This window comes from Xenopus tropicalis, chromosome 4 (assembly GCF_000004195.4).
Source record: "Xenopus tropicalis strain Nigerian chromosome 4, UCB_Xtro_10.0, whole genome shotgun sequence".
In the NCBI taxonomy this organism is placed as follows: domain Eukaryota; kingdom Metazoa; phylum Chordata; class Amphibia; order Anura; family Pipidae; genus Xenopus; species Xenopus tropicalis.
Window position 1 is genome coordinate 39725833 of NC_030680.2, and position 26659 is coordinate 39752491.

Genomic DNA, 26659 nt, shown 5'->3' on the forward strand with positions numbered 1-26659 from the left:
GGATGAAACAGACTCCACTAAAATTACATTTTGCAGACCTTTTTTCTGCACTGCCCCTTATATGCTTTTTTTTTTTCTTTTCTGAACCTCTCTCATTTTGTCTATAAGTTCAGCCATGCCCATGTAGCTTGTTGAATTGTTTCTCTTCCTTTTCATTGCACTTCCTTGTGCTATTTGTTTATGCTAGTGGCACACACCATCTGGACTGGCAGTACTGCTTTGCAGAATTTATAAAGAGACACAGATAGAAAGAAAAAGCAACCTATAGGCAGCTTGTTCTGATCTGTCTGATAGTATAAAAGATGAATGCAACTGTAATTTAAAGAACCAACACCTTTAGTTTGAATAACTATGGCCTTTCATTGTGATTATGCCCAAGTCACCTTTTTTTCAGCCTTGTGCAGGTTGTGCAACAGATCTGCAACAGTGACTACTTTTGTCCCACCTTTGACTGCCTTCAGGAATAATAATCATATACAGCGAAACCTCCGTTTTGCATACCCTGATTTAAATTTTGTTTTCTGCAAATTTTTTTTTTTTTTGTGGTTCAACAAATTTAAATGCTTTTCCCTTATTTTACCATATTTTACACCACTAACTAACCAGATGCATATTTTTCATGATTCTGTCTATAAATCGTCCATTCCAATTAGTCTGCACCTCCTACATCTAAGCACAAATCACTTTTTGCTTTTGGTTGTGCATCTGACTGTCAGTGAATTTCAGGAATTCACAAAAAGCTACACTGTGGTTGATAACACTTTAACTAAAGGGGCAGTAGAGTAAAAGAGAGGTATTGATGTAGTGCGACATGTCTGTTATTTCTAGAAATATAAGTGCCATAGCAGGAGTTAATCTAAGTAGCCATGGGCAACATGTCTTACTTAAATTCACCTTTGAGTATCTTGAAAAATAAATAGGGCCATCATATAAAATTTTTCAGCTCCAATTATTGCCTACCATGATTTCAATTTACTTGAATGAGGGGAAAGCGAATGTTAATATTTATGGCTTAAAATTGCTGTAATTTTGCTGCCAAAAAACAACCTTCCCCCATATCTGCATTTCTTGTTCAAGTGAACAGGAGTGGTTGGAGGAGTTTGGGGGAACTTTTCAACTGACTGAAAGGCACCCAATGGAAAATGCATGCAGAAACACCCAAAACCTACTGTGCCACCTCCTACTGAGTATAATGGAAACTACCTGTCACCCCTGGTGCTAGTAATATCATTGGTTAAAAAAAGTAGTTACTTTAATTGAAGGTACACTTTATAGGAAGATAGATTTGTGTCTTTTAGCTCTATGTGCCAAATGCGTCCTACTGGCAAATGAGTGTCTGACCCTTTTAAATGACCATGTTTATACTCTAAGAATAAATGTAGTATGATCTCATTTCCCGTAGCATATATATATTATGCTGAAATCTTAGTAGCATAAGGTTGTCTGGAGTTTGTCCTTTAAAAAGATTATGCAAGGTTTGTTTTTACACTACAGCGTAAGACAGACAACAGCTTTGGATTTGGACTGTAGATTGCAAGTGTTTTTATTATAGATCACCATATTTGTGTTAGACACTCTGATAAAGAGTGATACTGTTATGGGATCCCTTACCTGGAAAGCCATTCTCCAGAAAGCTCCGAATAACAGGAAGGCCATTTCCCATAGAGTCCATTTTAAGCAAATATTTCAATTTTTTTTGTTTTTGTTTTTTACATTATTTTTACATTTTTTACATTATTTTCTTTCTCTGTAATAGTTAAACAGTACATGTAGTTGAAGGTTACTAAGCTGCATGAATCCTTATTGAATGTTTAAATGAATTCTAGCAGACTTAAGGTATGGTAATCCAAATTACAGAAAGACCCCTTATTTGGAAAACCCCAGGTCCGAGCATTCTGGATAAAAGATTTCTTTCATTACTAAAGTTCAAGGTGTAGTCAATCTGAAATGTTTTTTTCTAAAAATAGTAATAATAGTAATTATTAGAAGCACTTTGCACAGAATGCAGTTTCATTTGTTATTCTTTGCAATATTAATCTAGTCTTGCCACGTATGCCGTTGATTTATTTAATGCTGCAGTGAGTTATATTTAAGGGAATATCAAAAAAACTTAATACAGCTAACAAGTCTAATGTAAATAAATGAGTCTGGGGCTTTCTCCTGTTATCCTCCTTTATTCATTTTGAATGTCAGTGTTTCAATCACATCACGTATTGATTTTCTGCCATTTCAGGCATGGCTTTTCTGACTATATATATATATATATATATATATATATATATATATATATTTAAACTGAATGGGCAACGAACACCAAACATAACCTTGATTACATGAGTTAAAAAGGCTGACGTTTTGGTCCCCATCTTGGACCTTTTTTAAGACCACGATGGGACCAATTTTGAACTCATGTAATAAAAGTTATTTTTTAATTCCAGTGTGTGGTCCGGTGTGCATTGCCTATTTGGTTTATTGTGTTGGACCAATAGCAGAGTTTGAGATGCATATATAAGTTACGGTGTGGAAGTGTTGAGAAATTATATATATTGCTGTGATTTGCTGCAGGAAACAACTCTAAATTGTCCAAATTCACTGTAATCAAACACTTTAGAGGTGGCTGCCAAATAAAAATACTGGAGTATTTTGAGTGGTTAATGTTAAGTAAATGATTGCCATTGAAAGCCTAACAAATACAGTGTTTTACGGGATCCATGCAGAAAGCTAACATAAATTTCTTTCATGTTTAACGTTTCTGATATTTGCGCCAAAATTTATGATGAGTGTTCTTGAATATATGTAGCTTTTGCAAGGTGCTGGCTTAGTGATTATAGAGAATAGGTATCATAACCATATATTAATGCTGAATAAAAGAGTAAAATTACATCATTATTACAGTGTCATGGAAGTTGTCAGCTGCATTTTTGTAGTCAGTTCTAAATGATATAAAAACACCTCAATGACAGGACAAAATTGATATTTTGATTTTGGACTGCAACACAGAAAGCACCATGCGGTATGTAATTATAGTCCCCCATTGATGTCTGGCTGAATTGCTAACTAGATTACTAAAGTCAGGTGTTGGGTCATTTAATGTTATAAAACATTTTATTTATTTTTTTTAAACCTGTGTAGAACTTTAAATATTTCTTCCATGGTGCATCCTGATTGGTCTTACAGTACAAAAACCCTTCCTTCCTATGAGCTGATGAAACTTCCATTCTTCTCTAGCTTCAATGATAACCCTCTGGTCACCTTCACCATTGGTTCATTGGTATTGGGTCAAACCATTTCATTTTGCCATGCCTTACCTGATGATGAAAATATGATTTAAACAGCCACAAATATATCCAAGGCTATTGTGATACTAATATCTACAGTTAGTACTAGTGGTTGTATTTATAGTTTATGTATGTGAGTATATATTGGTAGGTGTGGGTTAGGTGTGCTGGGTTTACTTGGATGGGTTGAACTTGATGGACACAGGTCTTTTTTCAACCCTATGTAACTATGTAACTATGTAAATGCAATTAAGTTAAACATATTTGTATTAAATAGCTTATAATCACTTCTAATGCACAGTTGGTGCTAGAGCCCTTTAGCATTATGCACTGTAGTTTATATAGCTTAACCACGTCTTATTTCTGTATGACATAATGGAAGTTTGAACCAAGAAAAAAAAGTTTAATAAATTTGATACGAGTTGATTTTATCTTGTCATGATATTGGTAACAAAATGCATTCTAAACAGTAGGAGCTTCAGAATAATAATGTCATCTCCTTTTCCCTTTGCCTTGTCTGCAGGTGGGATATGAGAATGCCGGCACTGTGGAGTTCTTGGTGGATAAACATGGCAAGCATTATTTCATAGAAGTCAACTCCAGGCTTCAAGTTGAACATACAGTAACAGAAGAAATTACAGAGTAAGTATTACTGAGATTTGTGTCAGGTACAGAATACAAATTTATTGAAAACTTGTAAAATTAGGGCAGTGAGACTAAAAATAAAGAAAATATTTGCAAATGCTTTAGTGCATATTTTATTTTTCACTTAATATTTTGTTTATATGCGTAGGACTAAAAATACTCAAAAGCACTTCTCCACCATGTTTATGCTTAATGAATCAATGCCACTACCTTCCCAGAGCCAGTCCATTTTGCAAAATGCAACTTGGGAATATAACTGCAGAGCTACAGTATATGTGAACACAAATATGGAAACATGTAAACACAAGGGTGCATACGAACACAAATGTCACGCATACACCTGTGTATGAATGCACATGTTTAACCATATTTTGTCATTCTTAGAAGGACAATAATACATACAAACTCACTAATAAAAGTTTACACATATATGCACAAATATGCATACAGGAATCCTTGCACATTTTCCAACACACCGATATACACCACCAAACACAAAAGCGGATCAGATAAACACTTTTTGTCCCTTCAATGCATGGATCTTTTAAAACACCAAAATATTTCTGCTTGTTCAGACCTTGATATTACATTTTGTAGCAGGGTGAATAATGGAGAATTTTACTGCACACAATTCCATTTACAGGGTTATGTTTTGTATTTTGTTTTCTAAAACTTACTTTGTGGATACACAGGTTTTAAGTGTTCCCATTGGAATGCGGTGCATTTTGTTTCAAAGGTATTATGATCAACAAAGAGGAGCTATACTAAATAGAAGGTGAAGCAACTACCAGCATTTTGCTTTGTCTACAAACCCAACTGCCATGATGAATGGAACTCCTCCACCCTCCACTCCACTCCTCCTCCCTTTCAGATCACAATAAAAATATGCAAATATCAAAAATTTGCCACTCACAAATTCAGATGAGTGGAAGAAGAATGTCTACACTGAAGTAAATGCATGCAAGGGGCATGTACCCAAGACCACTGGTGCCCCAATAAAAAAAAAAAAATCCCGTCCGTTTACAACCTACCATGACCACCATGATCCATTCAGTCAACTCTATTATGCTGAACCGCCCTGCCCCTTCGGGAACCATGAATTGCACTTTTACATTTTTGTCATGGTGCCCTTGACTGGAGCCCACAAGTACCTCTTACTTACCCTAGAAGTTGATTTAATTAAGTATGTTCTATACAAGGGGTAGCAACAGAGTTGTTGTGTACACCAGTTGTAGGTATTATCTCATTAGGGAAAAACCCATAGTTAGCTGCTTTATTTGGTCAGGGCTGTAATTATTTTTTTTTTGCTATGAACTATACTGTTAACATTTGCAGCTAAGTCTAGATAGAATAAATGGTTCCCATAAAGTCATCTATGACACATTTGTGACTTTTTTATGCAGGCTTGATGTTGGTATGGTGTGATGGAGAGCACCTCATTCCTAGTTTAAAAGTTATGCTGTCTTGAAGACTAAGAAGAAATCTTTTTTTTTTTTATTACATAATTAGAATGTTATGGGAAACATTGCCATATTGCTCAGCAAGGTTCTGCAATGAAACAGCTCTTCCATTCCCTCCAGATAAAATAAAAGAGCATAGTTTATACCTCTTCACATATGCTGAGTTTTGTATTGAAAGCTTCACATATGTTCAGTTTTGTATTGAAAGCTGAAATCATTGCTTTGATTCTTAATGATCCAATGCATGAAAGTAATTTCAAAAACATGTATGCAAGAGACATGTACTTTGGTGGTCAACTTCACCTCACCCCGTTCCCCATTTAATGCAGCTCAGCAGACAGTGATATTGATGCAATTCTGCAAGATATGAATCTTGTATACATAACATAAAGGAACAGTTTAATGTTAGAAACAAAACTGGGTAACAAGGCTATGATAAATAAATTATTTTTTAATGTAGTTAGCAAAAACCTGTAAAGGCAGGAGTGAACAGATGTTTAAGGTTCATTTGCTTTTGATCCTGAGCACGCAGGTCAGATTGAAAAGCAAACAAATAGAACAGTTAAATCCCATGTGGCCCCCTTCTAGTCTCTTGACAATCTAACAGTTTAGAGAAATTCAAGTTATGTTCTGGCTATTATGTAAGACAAATTCGAAGGAAATAAAATTTTAAGGAAATTGTTTGACATCAGTTCACTCTAGCCTTCATAGGTTATATATTTGGCTTACTATATTGAAAACAATTTGCATTTTGCACTGCCTATCTAATTATCCTATTTTATTTTTACAGTGAACAGTTCCTTTAAAACAGGACCAACTGAGGAGCTTTTTACATATGGGCTTTTGTAAACCTTCACACAGATACTGTTTTAGTAGCAATTACACTTACAGATAACTTTAAAACTGGCCAGAGTCAATTTAATATACAAGCCGCTTAAGCCCTCACTGACTGGAAAAGGCTGCAAAGTCCCAAAGATTCCCAACTTTGTATCCAAGCAAAAAAAAAAAATCTATTAATATTAATTATGATTAAGGGTGTTGGAAGACTGGCTGCTTTTCGGCATATTTTTTTCTGTTTGGATACAAAGTTGGTAACTTTAAAACCACACTGTAAAAGTTTACTTATTGTATATTTGAATGTTCTTTAGAATTTCATCTTCTTAAAAAAAAAAAAATTTGGGTGGGAGGCCCTTATAAAGATTTTGTTCTGCAGCTCCCTGTTTTGACATTTTACCTGGTTGCAGAGGTTCCATATACAGTGTCCTTCATTATGTTTGGACAGAGACACATTTTTCTTTGATTTACTCCTCTGCTACTCAGGGTGCCATAATGTTTGGGACAATTGGCTTAGCGGGTGTTTGTGATTACTCAGGTGTGCTGCATTGCTTCATTAGTGCAGGGATAAGATACCTAGGCTTGCTTTTACCATTTGGAGTCTGTAGTTGCCATTGTTTAACATGAGGAGAAAAACTGTGCTAACAAAAGTTAAGGAAGCTATTATGAGGCTGAAAAACAAGAAAAAAACCTTTTAGAATCTTCGTTAAAACCTTAGGATTACCAAAATCAACTGTCTGGAATATTGTTTAGAAGAAAGAATGCACTGGTGAGCTCAGTAATCACAACTGGTAGGCCAAGGAAGACTTCCACTGCTGATGACCGAAGAATTCTGGAAAAAGGTCTTAGGGACAGAGGAGACCAAGATTAACCTGTATCAGAGTGATGGCAAAAGGAAAGTGTGGAGATGAAAAGGAACTGCCCAAGTTCAAAGCATACCAGCTCATCTGGTAAACATGGTGGTGGGGGTGTTATGACTTGGGCATGTATGGCTGCCACAGGTACTAGCACTCTTATCTTCACTGATATTTTAACTGTCTATGGCAGTTGCACAATGAATTCTGAGCTTGTATAGAAACATCTATTCATCATCTGCTCAAGTTCCATTTAATGCCTCCAACCTCAATTTCATCTTTCATCCTGCAACAAGATAATGATCCTAAACATACTGCAAAAGCAACACGGGAGTTTCTCAAAGCTAAAAAATGGAAAATTCTTAAATGGCCAAGCCATTCACCTGATTTAAATCCAGTTGAGCATGCCTTATATGCCCCTATGCTGGAGAGAAAACTTAAAGGAACAAGCAGGAGTTGAAGGTGGCTGCAGTAGAGGCTTGGCAAAGCATCACCAGCGAAGATACTTGGCAGCAACTGGTGATGTCTATGAATCGCAGACTCAAGCATTCATTGCAAAGCAACTGTGATTGCTTTAATATACCTTCCATTGCTTTGTCACAAACATTTTGGTGCCCTGAAATGAGAGGGACTAAATATAAATATATGTGTGTATATGTGTATATATATATATATATATATATATATATATATATATATATATATATACAATCAGGAGAGAGCCGGCACTCATGTCAATCGGGTCTCAATAGCCTGGGTGCAGGTCCAGGTGAAGAATTAGATACAGCAGCGAAGAGATCCGCACTCACAGGATTTATAGAATTAATCTGGTGTTTATTGAGAAGACTAACGTTTCGGCTATATCACTAGCCTTTCTCAAAGTGACTCACACAGCTAAACCAGTGCCTCATTAACATTCAGTGGCGGGAAAAGTGGGGAATGACATCATCAACACACGTCAATCATTGGGGGGAAAACTCCAAAGTTGTGAATAAACAAAAGAATTTGCTAAAAAGTTAAAATAAAAGGGAATATATAAAAGTATATAGTTGTTATATGCTGTATTTTCTGTGTATATATTCCCTTTTATTTTAACTTTTTTGCAAATTCTTTTGTTTATTCACAACTTTGGAGTTTTCCCCCCAATGATTGACGTGTGTTGATGATGTCATCAATAAACACCAGATTAATTCTATAAGTCCTGTGAGTGCGGATCTCTTCGCTGCTGTGTAAAAGTGAAAAATAAAGAAAAATTTATTTTGTCAAACTAACGTTTCGGCTGAGTCCAAACGTTAGTTTGACAAAATAAATTTTTCTTTATTTTTCACTAAGACCTGTGAGTGCGGCATCCTTTATCTTTTGTACTTATCATTGTGTATACTGCACCCAGGCACCTGTGACCCTATTATGACGTGAGTGCCGGCTTCTTCTCTCTTTGCTATATATATTTATATATTTAGGGGTGTGGTCCTGGACTCAGCCGAAACGTTAGTTTGACAAAATACATTTTTCTTTATTTTTCACTAAGACCTGTGAGTGCGGCATCCTTTATCTTTTGTACTTATCATTGTGTATACTGCACCCAGGCACCTGTGACCCTATTATGACGTGAGTGCCGGCTTCTTCTCTCTTTGCTATATATATTTATATATTTAGGGGTGTGGTCCTGGACTCAGCCGAAACGTTAGTTTGACAAAATACATTTTTCTTTATTTTTCACTAAGACCTGTGAGTGCGGCATCCTTTATCTTTTGTACTTATCATTGTGTATACTGCACCCAGGCACCTGTGACCCTATTATGACGTGAGTGCCGGCTTCTTCTCTCTTTGCTATATATATTTATATATTTAGGGGTGTGGTCCTGGACTCAGCCGAAACGTTAGTTTGACAAAATACATTTTTCTTTATTTTTCACTAAGACCTGTGAGTGCGGCATCCTTTATCTTTTGTACTTATCATTGTGTATACTGCACCCAGGCACCTGTGACCCTATTATGACGTGAGTGCCGGCTTCTTCTCTCTTTGCTATATATATATATATATATTTAGGGGTGTGGTCCTGGTCAAGACAATCTCCTGAACTCCAAACCGAATGTCAGCATGGGAAAGAAAGGTGATTTAAGCAATTTTGAGCGTGGCATGGTTGTTGGTGCCAGACGGGGCCGGTCTGAGTATTTCACAATCTGCTCAGTTACTGGGATTTTCACGCACAACCATTTCTAGGGTTTTCAAAGAATGGTGTGAAAAGGGAAAAACATCCAGTATGCGGCAGTCCTGTGGGCGAAAATGCCTTGTTGATGCTAGAGGTCAGAGGAGAATGGGCCGACTGATTCAAGCTGGATAGAAGAGCAACTGAAATAACCACTCGTTACAACCCAAGGTATGCAGCAAAGCATTTGTGAAGCCACAACACGCACAACCTTGAGGCGGATGGGCTACAACAGCAGAAGACCCCACCGGGTACCACTCATCTCCACTACAAATAGGAAAAAGAGGCTCCAATTTGCACGAGCTCACCAAATTTGGACAGTTGAAGACTGGAAAAATGTTGCCTGGTCTGATGAGTCTCGATTTCTGTTGAAACATTCAAATGGTAGAGTCAGAATTTGGCGTAAACAGAATGAGAACATGGATCCATCATGCCTTGTTACCACTGTGCAGGCTGGGGGTGGTGTAATGGTGTGGGGGATGTTGTCTTGGCACACTTTAGGCCCCTTAGTGCCAATTGGGCATCGTTTAAATGCCACGGCCTACCTGAGCATTGTTTCTGACCATGTCCATCCCTTTATGACCACCATGTACCCATCCTCTGATGGCTACTTCCAGCAGGATAATGCACCATGTCACAAAGCTCGAATCATTTCAAATTGGTTTCTTAAACATGACAATGAGTTCACTGTACTAAAATGGCCCCCACAGTCACCAGATCTCAACCCAATAGAGCATCTTTGGGATGTGGTGGAACGGGAGCTTCGTGCCCTGGATGTGCAACCCACAAATCTCCATCAACTGCAAGATGCTATCCTATCAATATGGGCCAACATTTCTAAAGAATGCTTTCAGCACCTTGTTGAATCAATGCCACGTAGAATTAAGGCAGTTCTGAAGACGAAAGGGGGTCAAACACCGTATTAGTATGGTGTTCCTAATAATCCTTTTGGTGTGTGTGTGTGTGTGTAATGTATATATATATATATATATTTAGTCCCTCTCGTGTATAATGTGTTGTTAATTCTACATGGTGAAACTGAAATGTATGCAAATAACTTTAATTAAAAGCTGGGCTTAAAATCTGCACTTTAATCATGTCTGAATTGTTTGATTTTACACTGAAGAGCAAATAAAAGGCGTAAATTAAAAAAAAAAAAAGTCTTTGTCCCAAACATCATGGAGGGATTGTACACCCAAGCAGCGGTTGAAAAAGTGATAACAATACTAATACAAATCTAGCCCCAGGAGCAATCGACTTTTTTTCCTGGCATCTAGATGCTATTATACATTTAATGCTAGAGAGACGCAAAAATAGAAACCCTAACCGTTATTAAAAACAAATACACACAAAACACAAACAAATTGAATTTGTCTCAAAATATTACTTTCTACTAAAAGTTAGTTTCATGTTATAATTTAAATGATGTCCCTTTAGGCCATATCGGTCTATGCTTATTTTACACCCTAATAGGAGGTAGCCTTTCACAATTACGCTTAAATTGCTTTATATAGTGTTTTCTTTCTATCCTCATAGGAGTCGACTCTTTGATCATCCTTTTTTCCATGCTTAGCCAAAAAAGGATTTTTATTAACATTCACCCAAGATTAGTCCCCCTTCCTTATTTCAAACTCAGGAATACACATTGTGGGAAAAATATATTTATAATAGATGGATGTTTAATTTAGAATTGATACAGACCGTATATGTATATGCGAAAGCAATTTTTGAAATGTATAACTAAAGCTCCAGCACCATTCTGGAGTTGAAAATGTATGCTAGGGGTTGCAGTTTAAGGGTAATGGCACACAGATAGATTTGTTTACTGCGGTTAAATCTGGGCTAGAGTTTAGTTCTCTTTTAAGTGCAAATGTATTTATCTATTATCTCATTTGCTTTTCTGTTTTTTTTTTTTTTTCTTTTTATGATAAGTTAAAAGCACAAAGCCAGTTCTTGGGAAAACAAATGGCAATTTTGATATAAAGGTTATAAACCACAATGTCATAAAGGAGACCATATTAAGCCCTAATGCATTTTCTTTATTGTATTGTTATCATTTTGTCATGATTTATCCATAAGTTAAACCATTAGGGTATCATAAACCACCCACTTTACTTATAAAAATTAACTTCTCCCTTCATTAACCTTTAACTGCTGTAAAAAGAAAAGGCAACCTTTAGAAATGCATAAATAGAAATAAAAAAGAGCTTTTGGTGCACAAAATATGGCAGTTCTGAAAAGAAAAAATAAAATCCATTAAAGAAGATTGCTAAGAAGGATTTTATAAGCAAATCCCTTGGGTTGTTAACTGGTATAATTTATAGGGCGGTTGGGTTTAGGTTTAAAGCATCTATTATTCACAGGATCCTTGTACAAACACGGTTGTCTGACAATAATAATAAAATTGGAGAACAGCAGTATTTAATTGTTTGCTTAGGGCAATGTCATATTGACCCTAATTTGTTGTTTCAGAAAATTTGGTCACTTGCATACTTGGTAAGCTACCTTGGCTGGTCTCGGGCATTAAGACTGACTACTGTACAGTGAGGGTGCACCAAAAATTTTTTGGGACCCATTATCCAGAATGCTTGGGACCTGGGGATTTTTCTGCAATTTTTGATCACCATATCCTAATTCTACTAAAAATAATTTAAACATTAAATAAACCCAGTAGGGTTGTTTTGGCTCCAATAAGGATTCATTTTAAATTATTTGGGATCATGTACAAGGTACTGTTTTATTATTACAGGGAAAAGGGAAAGCAATTAAATATATATTTGATTAAAATGGAGTCGATGAGAGAGAGACTTCCTGTAATGCAGAGCTTTCTGGATAACAGGTTTCCGGATAACTGATCCCATACCTTTATAGGATTTGTTATCTGAAAAAGCCTGTTATCCCATAGTCTCCAATATAATCAAATAATTCAGGTTTTAAAATTTGATTTCCTTTTTCTCTGTAATAATAAAACCGTACCTTGTACTTGATCCCAACTAAAATATAATTAATACTTATTGGAGGCTAAACACTGGGTGTAATAAATTATTTTTTATTAGACTTAAAGGAATCTATACCCCCAAACAATGTAGGTCTCTATAAAAATATATTGCATATTTTCATATATAATACACTGCTTCATCTAAATAAATGTCATAAAATATATTTTTTTTTTAGTAGTATGTGCTATTAGGTACTCCTAAATAGAAAACTGTCATTTTAAGAATTTAGGGCCACCTCCTGGGATCATAGGATTACATGCTAGGCCACATCACAGTCAAAAATTTCATTACAGTAATGATGCTTCATTGTTATTTGTATATGACAATACAACTTGAAAATGGAAAGACACCTTATCTGAAAATCCCCAGGTCATCCCCCTGAGCATGCTGGATAATATGTCCAATAACTGTATTGCATACTGGTTACATGGAGTTTATGTAAACCACTTTTTTTTCTGTAAACTTTTATTTTTTCTTTTATCATTTCAAGTGTTTGTATGTTTGTAGAAGCAGACAGTTAACCAGTGTAGGACTAAGGAATAGCAGGATGACACCTGTTTTGCTGGTAGTGGCTCCTGCAGTTGTTAGTGGCCATTGTAACCAGTGTTGTGTTGTGTTATATGCGTGAAAAAATTCTCTTTTTTTCTGCACCCACAGTTAAAAGTGCAAGCAAGTGAATAAAGGGGGTAATTAAGCATCTTATCTGCCCCAGACGGGCCTATCCAACCGATATCTGGCCTAAAATTGGCCATATCTCAATCAGGCAGGTTTGTTTTCCTGTCGGATCGGGGACCACATTGGCTCGTTGATTCGGTCCTCTGTCTGACGGCACCTATGAATATTCCTGTGTATTGCCACCTTAAGTACAAAATTGACCGTTCTCTCACCAAAATCTTAGTACACACCACAATTTGTTGGTGGCACTGGTCTCAAAAGTTGTGTGTATGTGTAGTAGAGTAAAGCTTGGGTTGAATATTTCTGCCCCTTGTTAGGGTTAAGGGATTGGGTCAGCTTTATTGCATTCAGGGTAGGTAACAGTGGCAGCTGCTTTGGGCACTTATACGACTGCAGTGGTACTGACATTGCAGATATTTACAGGTATGTCAGTTACACTAATCTATTGATTTATTTATTTATTTATATCTAACTAAGGCTTTGCCTGACATGCAGGCCTCAAACTACATTTATTGCTGCATATGTTGTATTTTACATGTAGTTAGCTTTTTGTTAGACTTAAGATTTAAGTTGTCAGATTGCTGAGCCATTTTCATCCTAACACCACTAAATAAAAGGATATTATTAATTGCATGTTTGTGTACTGTACCGAGTTGCTCTTTATTATTAAGACAGAAGTGTTTCTTATGAACAGCAGATGGATTTCTCATTGACGTATGAAGAACTTTTCTATTCAATTTCAGAAGAAAAATCATGTTAATTGTGATTGTACTATATCAGATGACACACTGAAATAGATTATATAATTTAAAAGGTTGTTACTGTATATAATAAGAATATTAAATGGCAAATCGTGCTATTTATCATTGTATATGAGCAAGGAAATTATACATCTGCCTGACGGCAGTTTCTGCCTAGAGAGAGAGTGAGAGGGAGAATAGATAGATAGAGAGAATAGATAGAGAGAGAGATGAGGCCCACTTCCTGCTACACTGCCACAAATACTCAGCACTGAGAGACACCTACTGTCAGAGACTCTCCCATTACATCCCAGACTTTACCTGTATAGAAGAAGAGTGAAAAGAGGAAACACAATATTACCGACCTAGGCAAGAGCAAGATAATTTGCAGGTAACAGCAAGAATAAAATCCTGAAAACACAACTACAGGTCAGGTAACGAAGTCTCTCTTTATGGCACTGAAATGCTCTCTGACCAGGGTTCAACAGGCATCGAGCTCCATAGAGAAGCATCTTATAGGCAATGCCTACCTTTTAGCCAAGTGGTTTTCTGCACCAGAGCAGTGAACAGGCAGAGAAGCAGTAAAATGATCAATCTGCTGTCGGCCTTTCTACCCCACAGGGCAGGGGACTGCAGTTAATTGATTGCTGGTTGCAAGGTCAAGCCCTGTTAGGCCTAGATTATGTTTATGCAGCAAGAAAAGCTCTACAAATCAATTATTAGCTCATCCGTGGCTTGTCTGTGTAGTGTATATTAAAAGATACATAAATGGTGAATTGCCTGCTGAACTAACCTCAGTAGATGTTATTATTTGGTTTAAAGAAATAATACAGATGTGTAATGATAATTTCATATAATAAGGAGCAAAGACATTTTCCTTAAGTAACTGAAATGTAATTTGCAAAACATTGGGCCTTATTTATCAAAACTGGGCAAATTTGAAGCTGGTCAATAACCAAGTACAGCCAATCTGTGATTATGTTTGTATGTTTGAAAATGTTTGCACATTGTTTTAACATAAAATACTTGTGGAGATATTGCAAAGTAATATCTATGTATTTTTGTTGGTAGTTGATGGTGTAAGTTGATACTGCCAGCAATAGATTACAATCTGATTGGGGGCATTAGACAACAGGGTTAAGTTTCTAGGTAAAATGGCTAATGCCACAAGGGGCTGATCCTTGGTCTGCAGATAAACATAGGTCAAAAATCATCCTCTGTGGTGGCGTCCCTGTGCCTGTGCCCGTGCCCAGAGCCATTGCGTCAGTCTGAGTGAACTCCCACTCACATATGCAAAGAAGCACATAGAACCTTACATAAACACACCTACCCACAAATCCTGGCATAATAGCTAGAAACTACTGGGCTTCATAGCATGTAATTTGTGCAATCGTATTTGTCGCAACGGCTACGAAAGTTTTGAAATTTCGTAGCTTTCGGATCGCGCCACAATATTTTTGCACGACCATGTCACGAATTTTCGCACAATTAACGCACATCATAAATTATCGTGGTTAGTTCGAATTTTTTCCAATGGTGCATTTAATTTGTAATTTGATAAATGTGCCCCCATATGTAACCATAAAGTTAAGGAGTTGTAATAGTAATACCTGGATTTTTGCAGCACAGTAAGGAAGGTTTAAAGGGCAGGCAATAATTTTTATGTCAAATGTAAGAGAGCTACTGGAAAATATTTCTTTTAGCTACAAAAATTTTGGCATGTTTGTTTTTATGATAGATTCCTTGGATGATATTATCAAACGTTTACATACGATAACTACTCTTATCAAGGTAAGCACTTTGCACAGAAATGTCAGCTGTGCTGCTCAACACAAGCTCCCTATGGATCAGAGTGTATTCTGCCTCATTGGGTTCTCCCCCAGTTTCCTTCACTAGCTCATGTTCTTTCCTCAGTCCTATATGTGGAAGCTCACTGCATGTTTCTGATGAGCAAATCAGAGATTTTTCATCTGTGCACTTCAAGTACAGAAGACTTGTGAAGCATAACACCTTGCATTTACTGTGTCAGCAGAAGCGAGACCTATTTTTATGTTTAAAATTAGAAAGATCACAGCTGTATTCTTCCTGAATTGTTATTTTTTTTAAAGCATATCTGCCACTAAGAATGTAAAACTTGTAGTGCTAACTATACCACCTTTCTTTATACAGCTGCATTATTATGCAAAAGTGTTTTATTCATTTTGCTTCATTACAGTTGTTATATCTATATATGTATATAAATGTAGGAGGCACTCTGTGGTTACATTTAATTTTCTATCTATTGCATTGTATGTGTGTGTGTGTATATATGTGTATGTATGTATGTATGTATGTATGTATGCACAGACCCCTATAATTGTATGTGTTGTGTTGTTTGTTCTTTGTCAGAATGCAAAGCCAAGTTGGCTGATGTACTTGGTGTTGCATTTTGAACCTGCTGTTTAGCTCCTGCTACAAATATATATTTGGTTGAAGTGTGCAGATTGCTGGAGGCTATTATTTCTGATGAAATTCCCCAATTCACTTCAGCACTTTCTTTAGTGCATATCAGTTACTTTTTTAAACATTTCACTAAACCTTTCCATGCTACTACATGCTAAAAGCCCAGTATATTATGTTGTGAAGTTGTTCCTAAACTTTGGGGTGGCTGGCCCTTAAAGGGGTGGTAGGCTGAGCCTGAAGGTCAGTTAAAATGGGTTTACAGCTGGCCATACATGCACCGATAGTATTGTACAATACCTAGTTTCGTATATTCGGTGTGTGTATGGCAGATCTACGAGGCAACCGATATCGCAAAAGCTTCAGATATCGCTCATCTCGACAATCAGGCGCTGTTCAAGGATCCGAGCAAAATCTACGTTTATGGCTAAATCGTCATGTGGAGGTAGAATCATCCCTGAACGACAATGGGGGGAATGAACAATCTTTCCTGCGACCAATGGTCACAGGAAAGATCGTTATTGGTACATGTATGGCCACCATAATGGTAAGTCCTTATTTGATGCACTTAATATTTGAATAATCATGATATAAATGTATGTATATTATACAATGTATGTATGTGTCTGTTTCACCATGAGGTATTTTGTATGAAAATACTAGATCAGGGACAGTTATCAAACAACCACCTACAGTAGCTCTGGTTGCATGGAACTCTAAAATTTATATTTATTAGAATTCTCCTTGAGTTTTCGTATGAGCTGATAACATTTATTTTGTATAGGTCTGAGAATGGGTGTAGAGAGGTAGAGTCCTGCATTAGATAGGTAACTGCAGAATACCTGCAAAGTGGCTCAAGTTTAGGGTGTATTGGTTAGTGTGTCCACAGGGGGCCTAATGTTGATTGGCAGGTTTTGGTCAGGGGCATATTTGGCTGCTGTTGCTAAATCTGTGTATGTGTCTGTGTCAGATTTGGTCTGTGCCACTCACTTCATGGGTTGTTCTAGCTGTGTGTTGTACTTTATGTGCTGTTATCTGTAATTGGTTAAATCTTCCCTTGTTACATATCTGGATGAGTGAGTGCAAGGATTTGCTGGATTACTTAAACCCTTTAGACTGGCAAGCTTCCATACTTAAGGTGGCCATACACCAAGCGAGCGGATCTTCTCCCGATATCAGGCAAATGTAGGCTAATTCGGGGCCCTGGGGCCAAACGATCAAATTTTAATGGCGGCAATGGGCGCAGTCGGTTCGGGGACCGCATCAACGAGCCAATGCAGTTCCTGATCCTACTAAATCTTTTAACCTGCCCGATTGATATCTGGCCAATTTCAGGCCAGATATAGGTCGGGCAGGCCTGTCGTTCCTGCCCCTACTTGGGCCGATAAACTGCCGAATCAGTCCAAGGGACCGATATCGGCAGCTACAGTCGGCCCATGTATGGCCACCTTTAGGCTTTCCTTATCTTTATTATTAGATATTTATTGATTTTTATGTAAAAATGTTCGTGAACATGTTGATTATTGTAGAGACTTTTCACCCAAAGACAGGCCTGTCTGTGGATGGGACACTCCCCTTTATTTGATCTAAAGCCCCAATTTTTGTCCCCAGTATAGATAGGCCTAAGGCAGGGTGGAATAAGAGGAATGGTAAAGGCAGTAATGGGTAAATACTTGTTTTAAGATCATGGCAGACAGCCGTGCGCCCATTGGTGATGATAAACAACGTATCTAGTTCCTCATTTTACAGGGAACTTTAAGTTTAATACAGTTGTATACTCATAATGATAGATTTTTTTTTTTTTTTTTTGCAACTAATTTGTAACAAACATGTTTGTCTATAATTTGACTTATATGGAAATTGCTGAACATTGTGCTTTTAGAAAACGTCATATATGAAAGGTTATAAAAGCAACAACCATTACTGTATTGTTTCAAAGCCTCTTGTATCACATACTGTTGCCTAGGTTGGTGTGCTATAGACTGCTTCCACAAGGCTTGTATTGTTTATGACTAATAAATAACTCAGCCTTTCTGAGAGAACCTTGTCTTCGAGTCTTGTTTTATGACAAGACATGTTGGGTTAGAAAACATACCGACAAATGGTGACCCCGACATGATTTTCCGAAAATAATTGTTTGTGTCAAATCATCAAACAGTATATATAGGTAAACTAAGACAATTGGTAAGCAGGGATATATGTAAGCTTCTGCTGGAGTGTTACAGGGGCAGGACTCCCCAGTACATATGGGTGGGATGATAATCTGCTTTACTGTATGTTTAGGGACCAAAACATTAAACAAAAATTAGATCCTGTACACGTTAAAGTTTATATTTGTCATGGGACAGCCCTGGTTTTCATACCTGAAAAGGAGATGGGCTATTTTAATGTTTGTAACAATTTGATACTGGCACAGGGGCCATCCAGAGCTTGACAGGTTGGGACTTGCCTGTATATGGCTGTGATTCAGCCCATTCCATAGTCATATAGGTAAGTCTGTATATGATAGACGGACAGATAGAAAATGAACAACCTGGCTGCTTGAGCTGCAGACATCTAGATAAGTAGCAGTCAGCACAGGATTTTCACAAAGGACAGTTCAATGAAGCAAAGAAAAGTTTATTGATCCAACATTTTGGTACCATACAGGAAGCTTTCTCAAGAAAAACAGTTCAGTGAACTATCAATACACTGGAAATATTCAGTGGTACGACTTCTCCACAAATACAAATCCATTAAAAGCTCTATGAGGCATTTGGACAGACCTGAAATGCATAAATGAATAACATCCAAACATTTAGTGGTGACAGAGAATAATACAACACAATTTATAGTAGTGTAAAATAATTAAATTGAATGAACAGGGTAATTTATAATGGCAGTGCTGGTATGAAATCACTTATCTGGAAACGTAGTATACAGAACACTCATAATTTTGGGATCACAATCTCCCATAAATTTCCTTTAAAATAATTCACACTTTTTAAAAAAAAAAATGTAATTTTTCTATGTCTATGTTTTCTAATATTAACACAGTACCTTGTACTTAATGTTAACTAATCTGCAAGAATCCATATTGGTAGCAGAACAATCCAGCTGCGTTTATTTAATGTTTAAATGTTTTTTTTTTAGCAGAATAACAGTGTGGTGGCCAAATTGTGGAAAGATACCTATCCAGTGCCAGGTCCAAACATTCTGGATAGCATTCCTCAACCTGTATTGCTTTCCAATACACAAGAGTGGGAATGAACTGTAAGATATATCCTTAAAATGGTGCTTATTTTTGAAATTGGTCAATTGGGGAAAGTCACTTGTGACTCACTGAAGAGATAAAATCATTCCCACTAAATATGTAGTGGGAAGTTCTGTGTCCTGCCATGGAAGGAACTCTTTGGTGACTTTCAATATACTAACATTGGGGAGGATGGTATATCTAAAGTGCAGTAGCCTATCCAAACCAAAACAAGCAACAGTTAGAAAAAATATTTTGTGCACCCAATAGGTCCTATCTGTTATGTACATACAGACCAGGTGCAGTAGGTCCAACTTTGCCCTCCAAGCTGCATGTGTTATATGAAGAATTTGTGTGTAGTGTGTTTATCTGAGAGTTTAAGAAGCTCCACGGAGAAGTTAGTAAGCACTGGCCAGCAGGGTGCTTGGTGCTGAGCTCAGTTGTCAAGGAATCAAATAGTTAGAGAAATAAATAAGAGCCTGTAATATTGACAAATAATATGTTGCTCTGTTGGAAGCCTGAAATGTTTAGGGCTCACTGGAGCCTTGCAGACTTGAGCAGAGGGATCACAAAGGTCTGTCTTGCTTATAATGCTGTTGATGTGCTGCCATATAAGATATCAATGTATCGTTCTTCATTATTGTTATCATGAAAACAAGCAATATCATTTTTTACTGCCTTGAATAAACACCCCGAGTACTTATTACCTAAGCAGTCCTGCATTGTGTGTGTGACTGCAGCTGCTGGTTAGCAGTGTGTGGGAGGTGAGGGGGATGTTACAAGTGATTAGACTGGATCTCTGTCTCTGAATTGTTTTGGGTTTGGAACATAATTCTGCTTGAGAAAGGATTTTGTGTGAAATAAACAATAAGAGAAGAGAACAGCCCAGCCGTGACCTGCAAACATTAGCAAACCTTTTAAGCTTCATAATAAGTCTATTGTATTAACATGTCTAAGCATACTGAAGTGTGTATGCGTTATGCTGCTTATTTTTCTGTGTTAAATTTGTGTAACCCTTTCCTACCAATGACTATTTTCCTGTGTTTTAGAAATGCTTTTGAGCTACAAAGTTTCTTGTATCTTGTTGTTGTTAGTTTGTATTTGTTAACATGGCTAATATCTCATTACAGTACAGGTATAGGATCAATTATCCAGAAACCTGTTATCCAGAAAGTTCCAAATTACTGAAAGACCATCTCCCATAGTCCATTTGAAGCAAATAAGACAAATCTTTTTACAATTAGTTCCTTTTTCTTTGGAATAATAGAACAGTACCTTGTAGTTAATCCATCCTAAGATATAATTAATCCTTACTGAAGGCAAAACAATCCTGCTGGGTTTATTTAATGTTTAATTTTCAAATTTATTTTTTTAGTAGACTAAAGATATGGAGATCCAGATTACGGAAAGCTCCCTTATTCAGAAAACCCCAGTTTCCGAGCATTCTGGTTAATTGGTTCCATGCCTGTATACACCCATGGTATATTCCCACTGTTTTTTCTTATATTCACAGAAATGCCTTGTTTATAGGCTTTTGCACCACACCGAGTACTGAGATCAAAGAGTTAGGTGCCGAGCCTACCATATATAACATTTTCATTACAAAAATAACACTGCTTAAGTGAGATAAGTGGAAGGCCTACTGCATATAGAGGAGGAGAGACCAGGAAACGGAAATAACCAGTTTGTGAGCAGTCTATAGATTTTTATTTTTCAGGCTTATTTAGGTGGTTTTGTGTCTGCTGCGGGAGCTGCTGATGCTCAGTTAATAATGTGGGAACTTAGGTTTTTTATTAACCTTATGTAGTGCTACTTGTATACACAGTGTTATGTAATAAACCATTAAAAGAACAATACAGCTCAGTACAATAATACAAATACATACAAGGGCCTCCGTGGAGATGAAAAAATAAGGAGGTTTCATGTTAATATTAGGAAAGGTTTTTGGGTTTTTTTTTTATACAGTCAGAGATGCAAAGTTGTGGAACTCTCACTGGATCTGATTTTTTTTTTTAACAAGTCAGTAAATACTGAAGGTTACTGAAATTAGCTCTTGACACAAAATTGATCCAGCGACTGGTTCGATTCATCTTGGCATCAGGAAAGAATTTTTGGAGAGGCTTCAGATAGCTTTTAGGGTGATGGCACATAGGGAGATTTGTCAGCCACAGGTAAATCTGGGCTATTGTAGATGACAAAATCTCCCTTGAATGCTTACCCACTGGCTATAATAAAGTGAATCGCCAGTGGCAAAACACATGCTGCTCTTTGTTCTCCGAAGTCTCACAAAGTTTTCTCGCGATGGTATTTTGACAGCTGCTGTTTCCTGTTCCATAGCAGGCTGCTTGAAATATTAATCTATGCATAAAGATACATAAAGGATATGTGGCAGTGGAAGGGAGACTTCCACCTTTCTTTCTATGTAATCGTAATAGAGTATATTGTAATATAATATTTTTAGTATGTAATAGATGGGCCTTTTCTTAGCAACCATTTTTTTCTGCTACCTACTCTTTGCCTAAAGTATGTAGTTGGGAGTAGGGGTGCAACCCCCAGGAACATTTTATCAAAAATATATTTATCATATCTATGGATTGCTAATTATAAAATATTAGTTAATATTTTATAATTAACTAAATTATAAAATATAAATTCTGTTACTGAAGCAATCGAATTAAATTTTTTTAATGTTAACTTAGTTTTGTAGCCGTATTACCTTAAACCCCACAATACAGAAGGACTGTAAAAATTGTGGCCCAAGTTACTAGCATACAGTAAGTAGTAAATTGCATCAGTGCAGTTGCTCATAGAAACTAATCAAGCATTTACTTTTATTTTCTGACTTTTAGTAAACTTCTCAAATCTCTTGTGCAACTGTGTTTGTGAATAAGCTAGCTAGGTCTCATATAATAAATCCTATACTGGTATTCATTTACCGCCATATATTAATTAGCGTGTCAGAATGTTTTTCTCCTATTTGGATGTCTAGTGATCAGCTGGTAAGTTTTCAGCAGTATTTTTAGGCATTTTAGGTATTTTAAGAGCATTATTGTGAGTTTTTATATAGTGTTTTATCACCACCATAAAATCATCTACCCACTGGCATAACAATAAGCTACTGGGAACCACAGCAAAATCACTTTATGGCTTTTCTGAACTTTGGAAACATTTTTTTTTTTTATAAATCTTGAAGTTGCTTTATCAATGTCCTATTGGGCCCCCAAGTAGTCCCAGTGTCTGTGCCCTCTATAATTACACCCCAACATCCCCCCCCCTTTCTTTTTAGTCACTGACACTTAGGCTGGGATCACTCACTTGTTTCAGATGCATCCAAATATTAAACTGTTTTACCTAATTGAATCATTCGCACAATCAATTAACTCCCCCGTGTTAAGCCCACATCTTAATGGGACTGACATTTCACTGCCTGCTTTGGGTTTATTTATATCTCGGTATGCATATTTTCCATTACTTAATACAGAAGATTTGCATCTGTTGCTAACAAGCCTAATTTTTATCTTCAGTCTATGCGAAAGCTTCACTCTGCCAAAGTAGCAGCATCTATTTAAATATTTATATTGATAAACAATAATATAGTGTTGTGTGTAAGGCTCCCTTTTTTATGCAGTCATTTTATCTTTTAAACTGGAAGTGTGTCTGTGGAGAGCAGTATGAAGTTTCTTTTGGCTGTAAGCGTGAAGACACACGGAGCTACTAGTAGCAGCTACTTGTCATGGCTACTAAAACAGACAATGCTGATTACTTACTGATTATTGTCTCCACGTGTTTTTAGCAGAGGCAATTCTCAGTATTGTCTATGGCAGGTATTTTCTAGCATTTAGTAGCAGTAACAAGTAGCTGCTACTAAGTACTGTAGCTCCGTGTGTCTTCACCTTAAGGGCATTGGCACACAGGGAGATTAGTCTCCCACAATAAATCTTTGCTACCACGAAGATTTGTAATGTAAATTGCCAGTGGGATGGCATAAGCAATGCTTCAGTTTCCCGAAGTCGCCTGAAGTTGCCACTTTGTGAAACCGAAACAATGCGTATGCCATTCCACTAGTGGTGGGATGGCATTTTGGGGAAATTACTTGCCCGCAATAGCGAAGACTTATTACGGGTGACTAATCTCACCGTGTGCCATTCCCTAAAGGTACTTGTATCAGAAGGGGTTTCAAAGCTTTTAAGTTGGTAGTTAGGTATTTATTAAAAAATCCCAATATAAAAAGCACAAACGAATAAAAAAAGTGGAAATAATAATAATATGAAAACCTAACACTCCTTTTGCCAACCCAAAACAATGCTAATCTGCCGCTCCATCACCTCTTGTATACTTGTGCCCACCATTCCCTGGAGGAGGCTGGACAGGAGGTTTGCCCAGGTACCGTAACCCATAGCAACCAATAAGATGTTTTGCTTTTAAACAGGTGACCGGTAAATGCTGCTGATTGGTCTATAGGTTACTGCACCTTAGTGGAGCTCATTTATGACTACGGGGCAAATTTGCCCTTGGGCAGTAACCAGAAGCAACCAGTTAGTTATTGGCTTGTTTCAGCCAGCTGCGGGCAACAATTTAATTGATTGCCATGGAATACTGCCCATGTTAAAATTTGCCCAGTGTTGATAAATGACCCCCATTGCCTTTTATTACATCACCCCCATAGTGCCTACACTATCACTTTTGTATGTTTTACTAGACCCTCTCTGCAGAAAGAACACGGCATGAATGTACACTAAGTATTTTTTATTTCTGAGGCTACAATGCTGGTGTCCCTTGTTGTGGCTGGGTACACCAGAGGCAATATCGAACAACTGTAAAAAGCCAAATAAAACACTTGCAAATTTGCTTCTGTTAAGAGAACCTGTACTTCCCCTTGAATCGGTATTCATTTCCAGCCTTACCTATATTATATGTAAACTCCATATGCCAGCCCTAACTATTTACCTTCAGTCCTGTTTGTCATAGGCAGACACCTTTTTGCCTGTTTGATTTTTTCAGAAATATAGCATCTTCCTGACAGATGCATGTATTCCTACTGGAAGGTCCTCCCCTGCTGTAGCTTTTCATCGGAGAGAGTTATTTTCCCTTCTTGCGTCTTTCTACATATTGCCATCAAATCATATTCTGTATTTGTAGGGAAATTACTCCATCAGATAAAGAGTTTTTGATTATAATTGTACTTATAAAGTTAAGGGCTGATATAGATAGGCAGCCACCTGTTTTCTGGAAGAGGTTTCTGATGTGAAGCATGCATCTCAGCAGATCTCAGCAGAAAAAGACAACCACTGCACAATAAAGAACTCATCTGTCCTTATATATTCAAAGTAAATACCAAAATAGCTCTTTGGGTATCTTTTAATTTAATACTTTGAGTCCTTGTATTTAGATAGGGGATCTTTTCCCTAAAGGTTGCTCTGCCTCTGATGGGCCATCCGCAAGGTAGGAATGAAAAATAATTATGGCCTTCAGTACCCAGGATATTGGACAGCAGTGACCTAAGACACACTGTACACTGTACGTCTTCATGCCCGTGGGTTTGCTGTTGTACTGCACTAATGGACACATGACACATGAGGCTGTAATGCATGCTTGTTTGGCATTTTTTATCTATCTTTCCCATCAGCATCATTAATGCTCTATTTGCAGTGAGGGTGAGACCTCTAGGTAGTAGTGAAAATTAGCTTAAAATGTGTGGAGCCCTGGAAAATGATTTGTTTGAGAAGCGCAACTTAAAGGGATTGTCCTGATTTTTTTCATATAACTTTCTATTACTATATTAGACTGTTCACATTGCATTAATTGTAATTCATTCTACCATTTAAAATGTTATTCTTAAACCAATTAATTTATTTTTAGCTGTAATATTGGTGTGTAGGCAGCCATCTCTGGTCATTGTACCTAATTCTGAGCTTTAAGGAGTTGGCAAGACACAATAGAACTGCTTTCAGGTAACCTATTGTTTCTCCTACTCCCATGTAAGGTGGCCATACACCTACAGGTGGGCGATATCGGGAGAATCCAGGCTAATTCGGTCGTTTGGCCCTGAGGCCAAACGGTCAAATAATAACGATGGGTATTGGCAAAGTAGGTTTAAAAATTGTCAGATCGGGGACCGCATCGGCTCGTTGATGCGGTCCCCGATCTGACAAAATTTTTAAACCTGCCAGATCGATATCTGGACGATTTCAGGCCAGATATCGGTTGGGCAGGCCTGTCTTTAGTGCCCCTACATGGGCCGATTAGCTGCTGAATCGGTCTAAGGGACTGATATCGGCAGCTTAACTGGAGAAGTCATGAGCCAGACTTGTATATTTACTATTAAGTGCCACTCTGATATCTACCACTAGGCAGGGCATGGGAGTGTTTTTAGTAATGCAGGTGTCAGGCAGCTGTTACCTTGCTTGCCTATTCATTGTTCTGCTGATTATCAGCTGTAGGGGAAATGGAGGGGGGGATATTGCTCCAATTTTATGTGCTGTAGTAAAGTGTGACTGAAGTTTATCAGAGCACAGATCACATGTCGGAGGGCACCTAGGAAACTAAGAATATGTCTAGCCCCATTTAAAATTTCAAAATTAAATATAAAAAAATACTGTTTGCTCCTTTGAAAAATGGATTTCAATGCAGGATTCTCTTGGAGAAGCTCTATTAACTGATGTGTTTTGTAAAAAAACATGTTTTCCTGTGACAGAATTCCTTCCAGGCAGAATTGTGCAACATTGGATCAGCTGTTTTGGTGGGGGCATGCACATACTGCATTTTTCTGACTAGAGGCAGGATGAATAAACATACTTACTAACAGGGCCGCCATCAGGGGGGCACAGGGGGGACAATCGTCCCGAGCCCGGACATTTTTAGTTTTAAAGGGGGCCCGGCCGTGCGAACGTTATCTTAGCTCGGGCCCTCGCTTCCTCCGGCTCTGGCGGCGTCCTCGGCTATGTGCCGCTACTTCGGCACTTTTATAAGGTTGTGCCCGTGCGTACTGACGTCACACGCACGGGGCGCAACCTTATAAAAGCGCCAAAGTAGCTGGGAGCCGCGGCACATATTGGAGGACACCACGGCAGCAGGCAGCAAGCAGCAGGCAGGCAGGCCCTGGGGGAAGCTAGAGAATGCTTTGTGGGGGGGCCCTGGGGGAAGCTGGAGAATGCGTTGTGGGGGGGCCCTGTTGGAAGCTGGAGAATGTTTTGTGGGGGGGAAGCTGGAGAGTGCTTTGTGGGGGGGCCCTGTTTGAAGCTGGATAATGCTTTGGGGGGGGCTGGGGGAAGCTGGAGAATGCTTTGGGGTGGG

The 26659-nt window shown here is 37.7% G+C and overlaps 1 protein-coding gene across 4 annotated transcripts in view; it reads left to right on the forward strand.

The window, feature by feature from the left end:
- The window catches only part of pc.2 (pyruvate carboxylase, gene 2), a 208723-nt gene that overhangs the window by 83606 nt on the left and 98458 nt on the right, over positions 1 to 26659 (forward strand). For all 4 annotated transcript variants that reach the window (XM_012962236.3, XM_012962238.3, XM_012962237.3 and 1 more), the window contains one exon: positions 3802 to 3920. In XM_012962236.3, coding sequence (XP_012817690.1) covers positions 3802 to 3920 — 119 coding nt within the window. The remainder of the gene's footprint in view (positions 1 to 3801; positions 3921 to 26659) is intronic.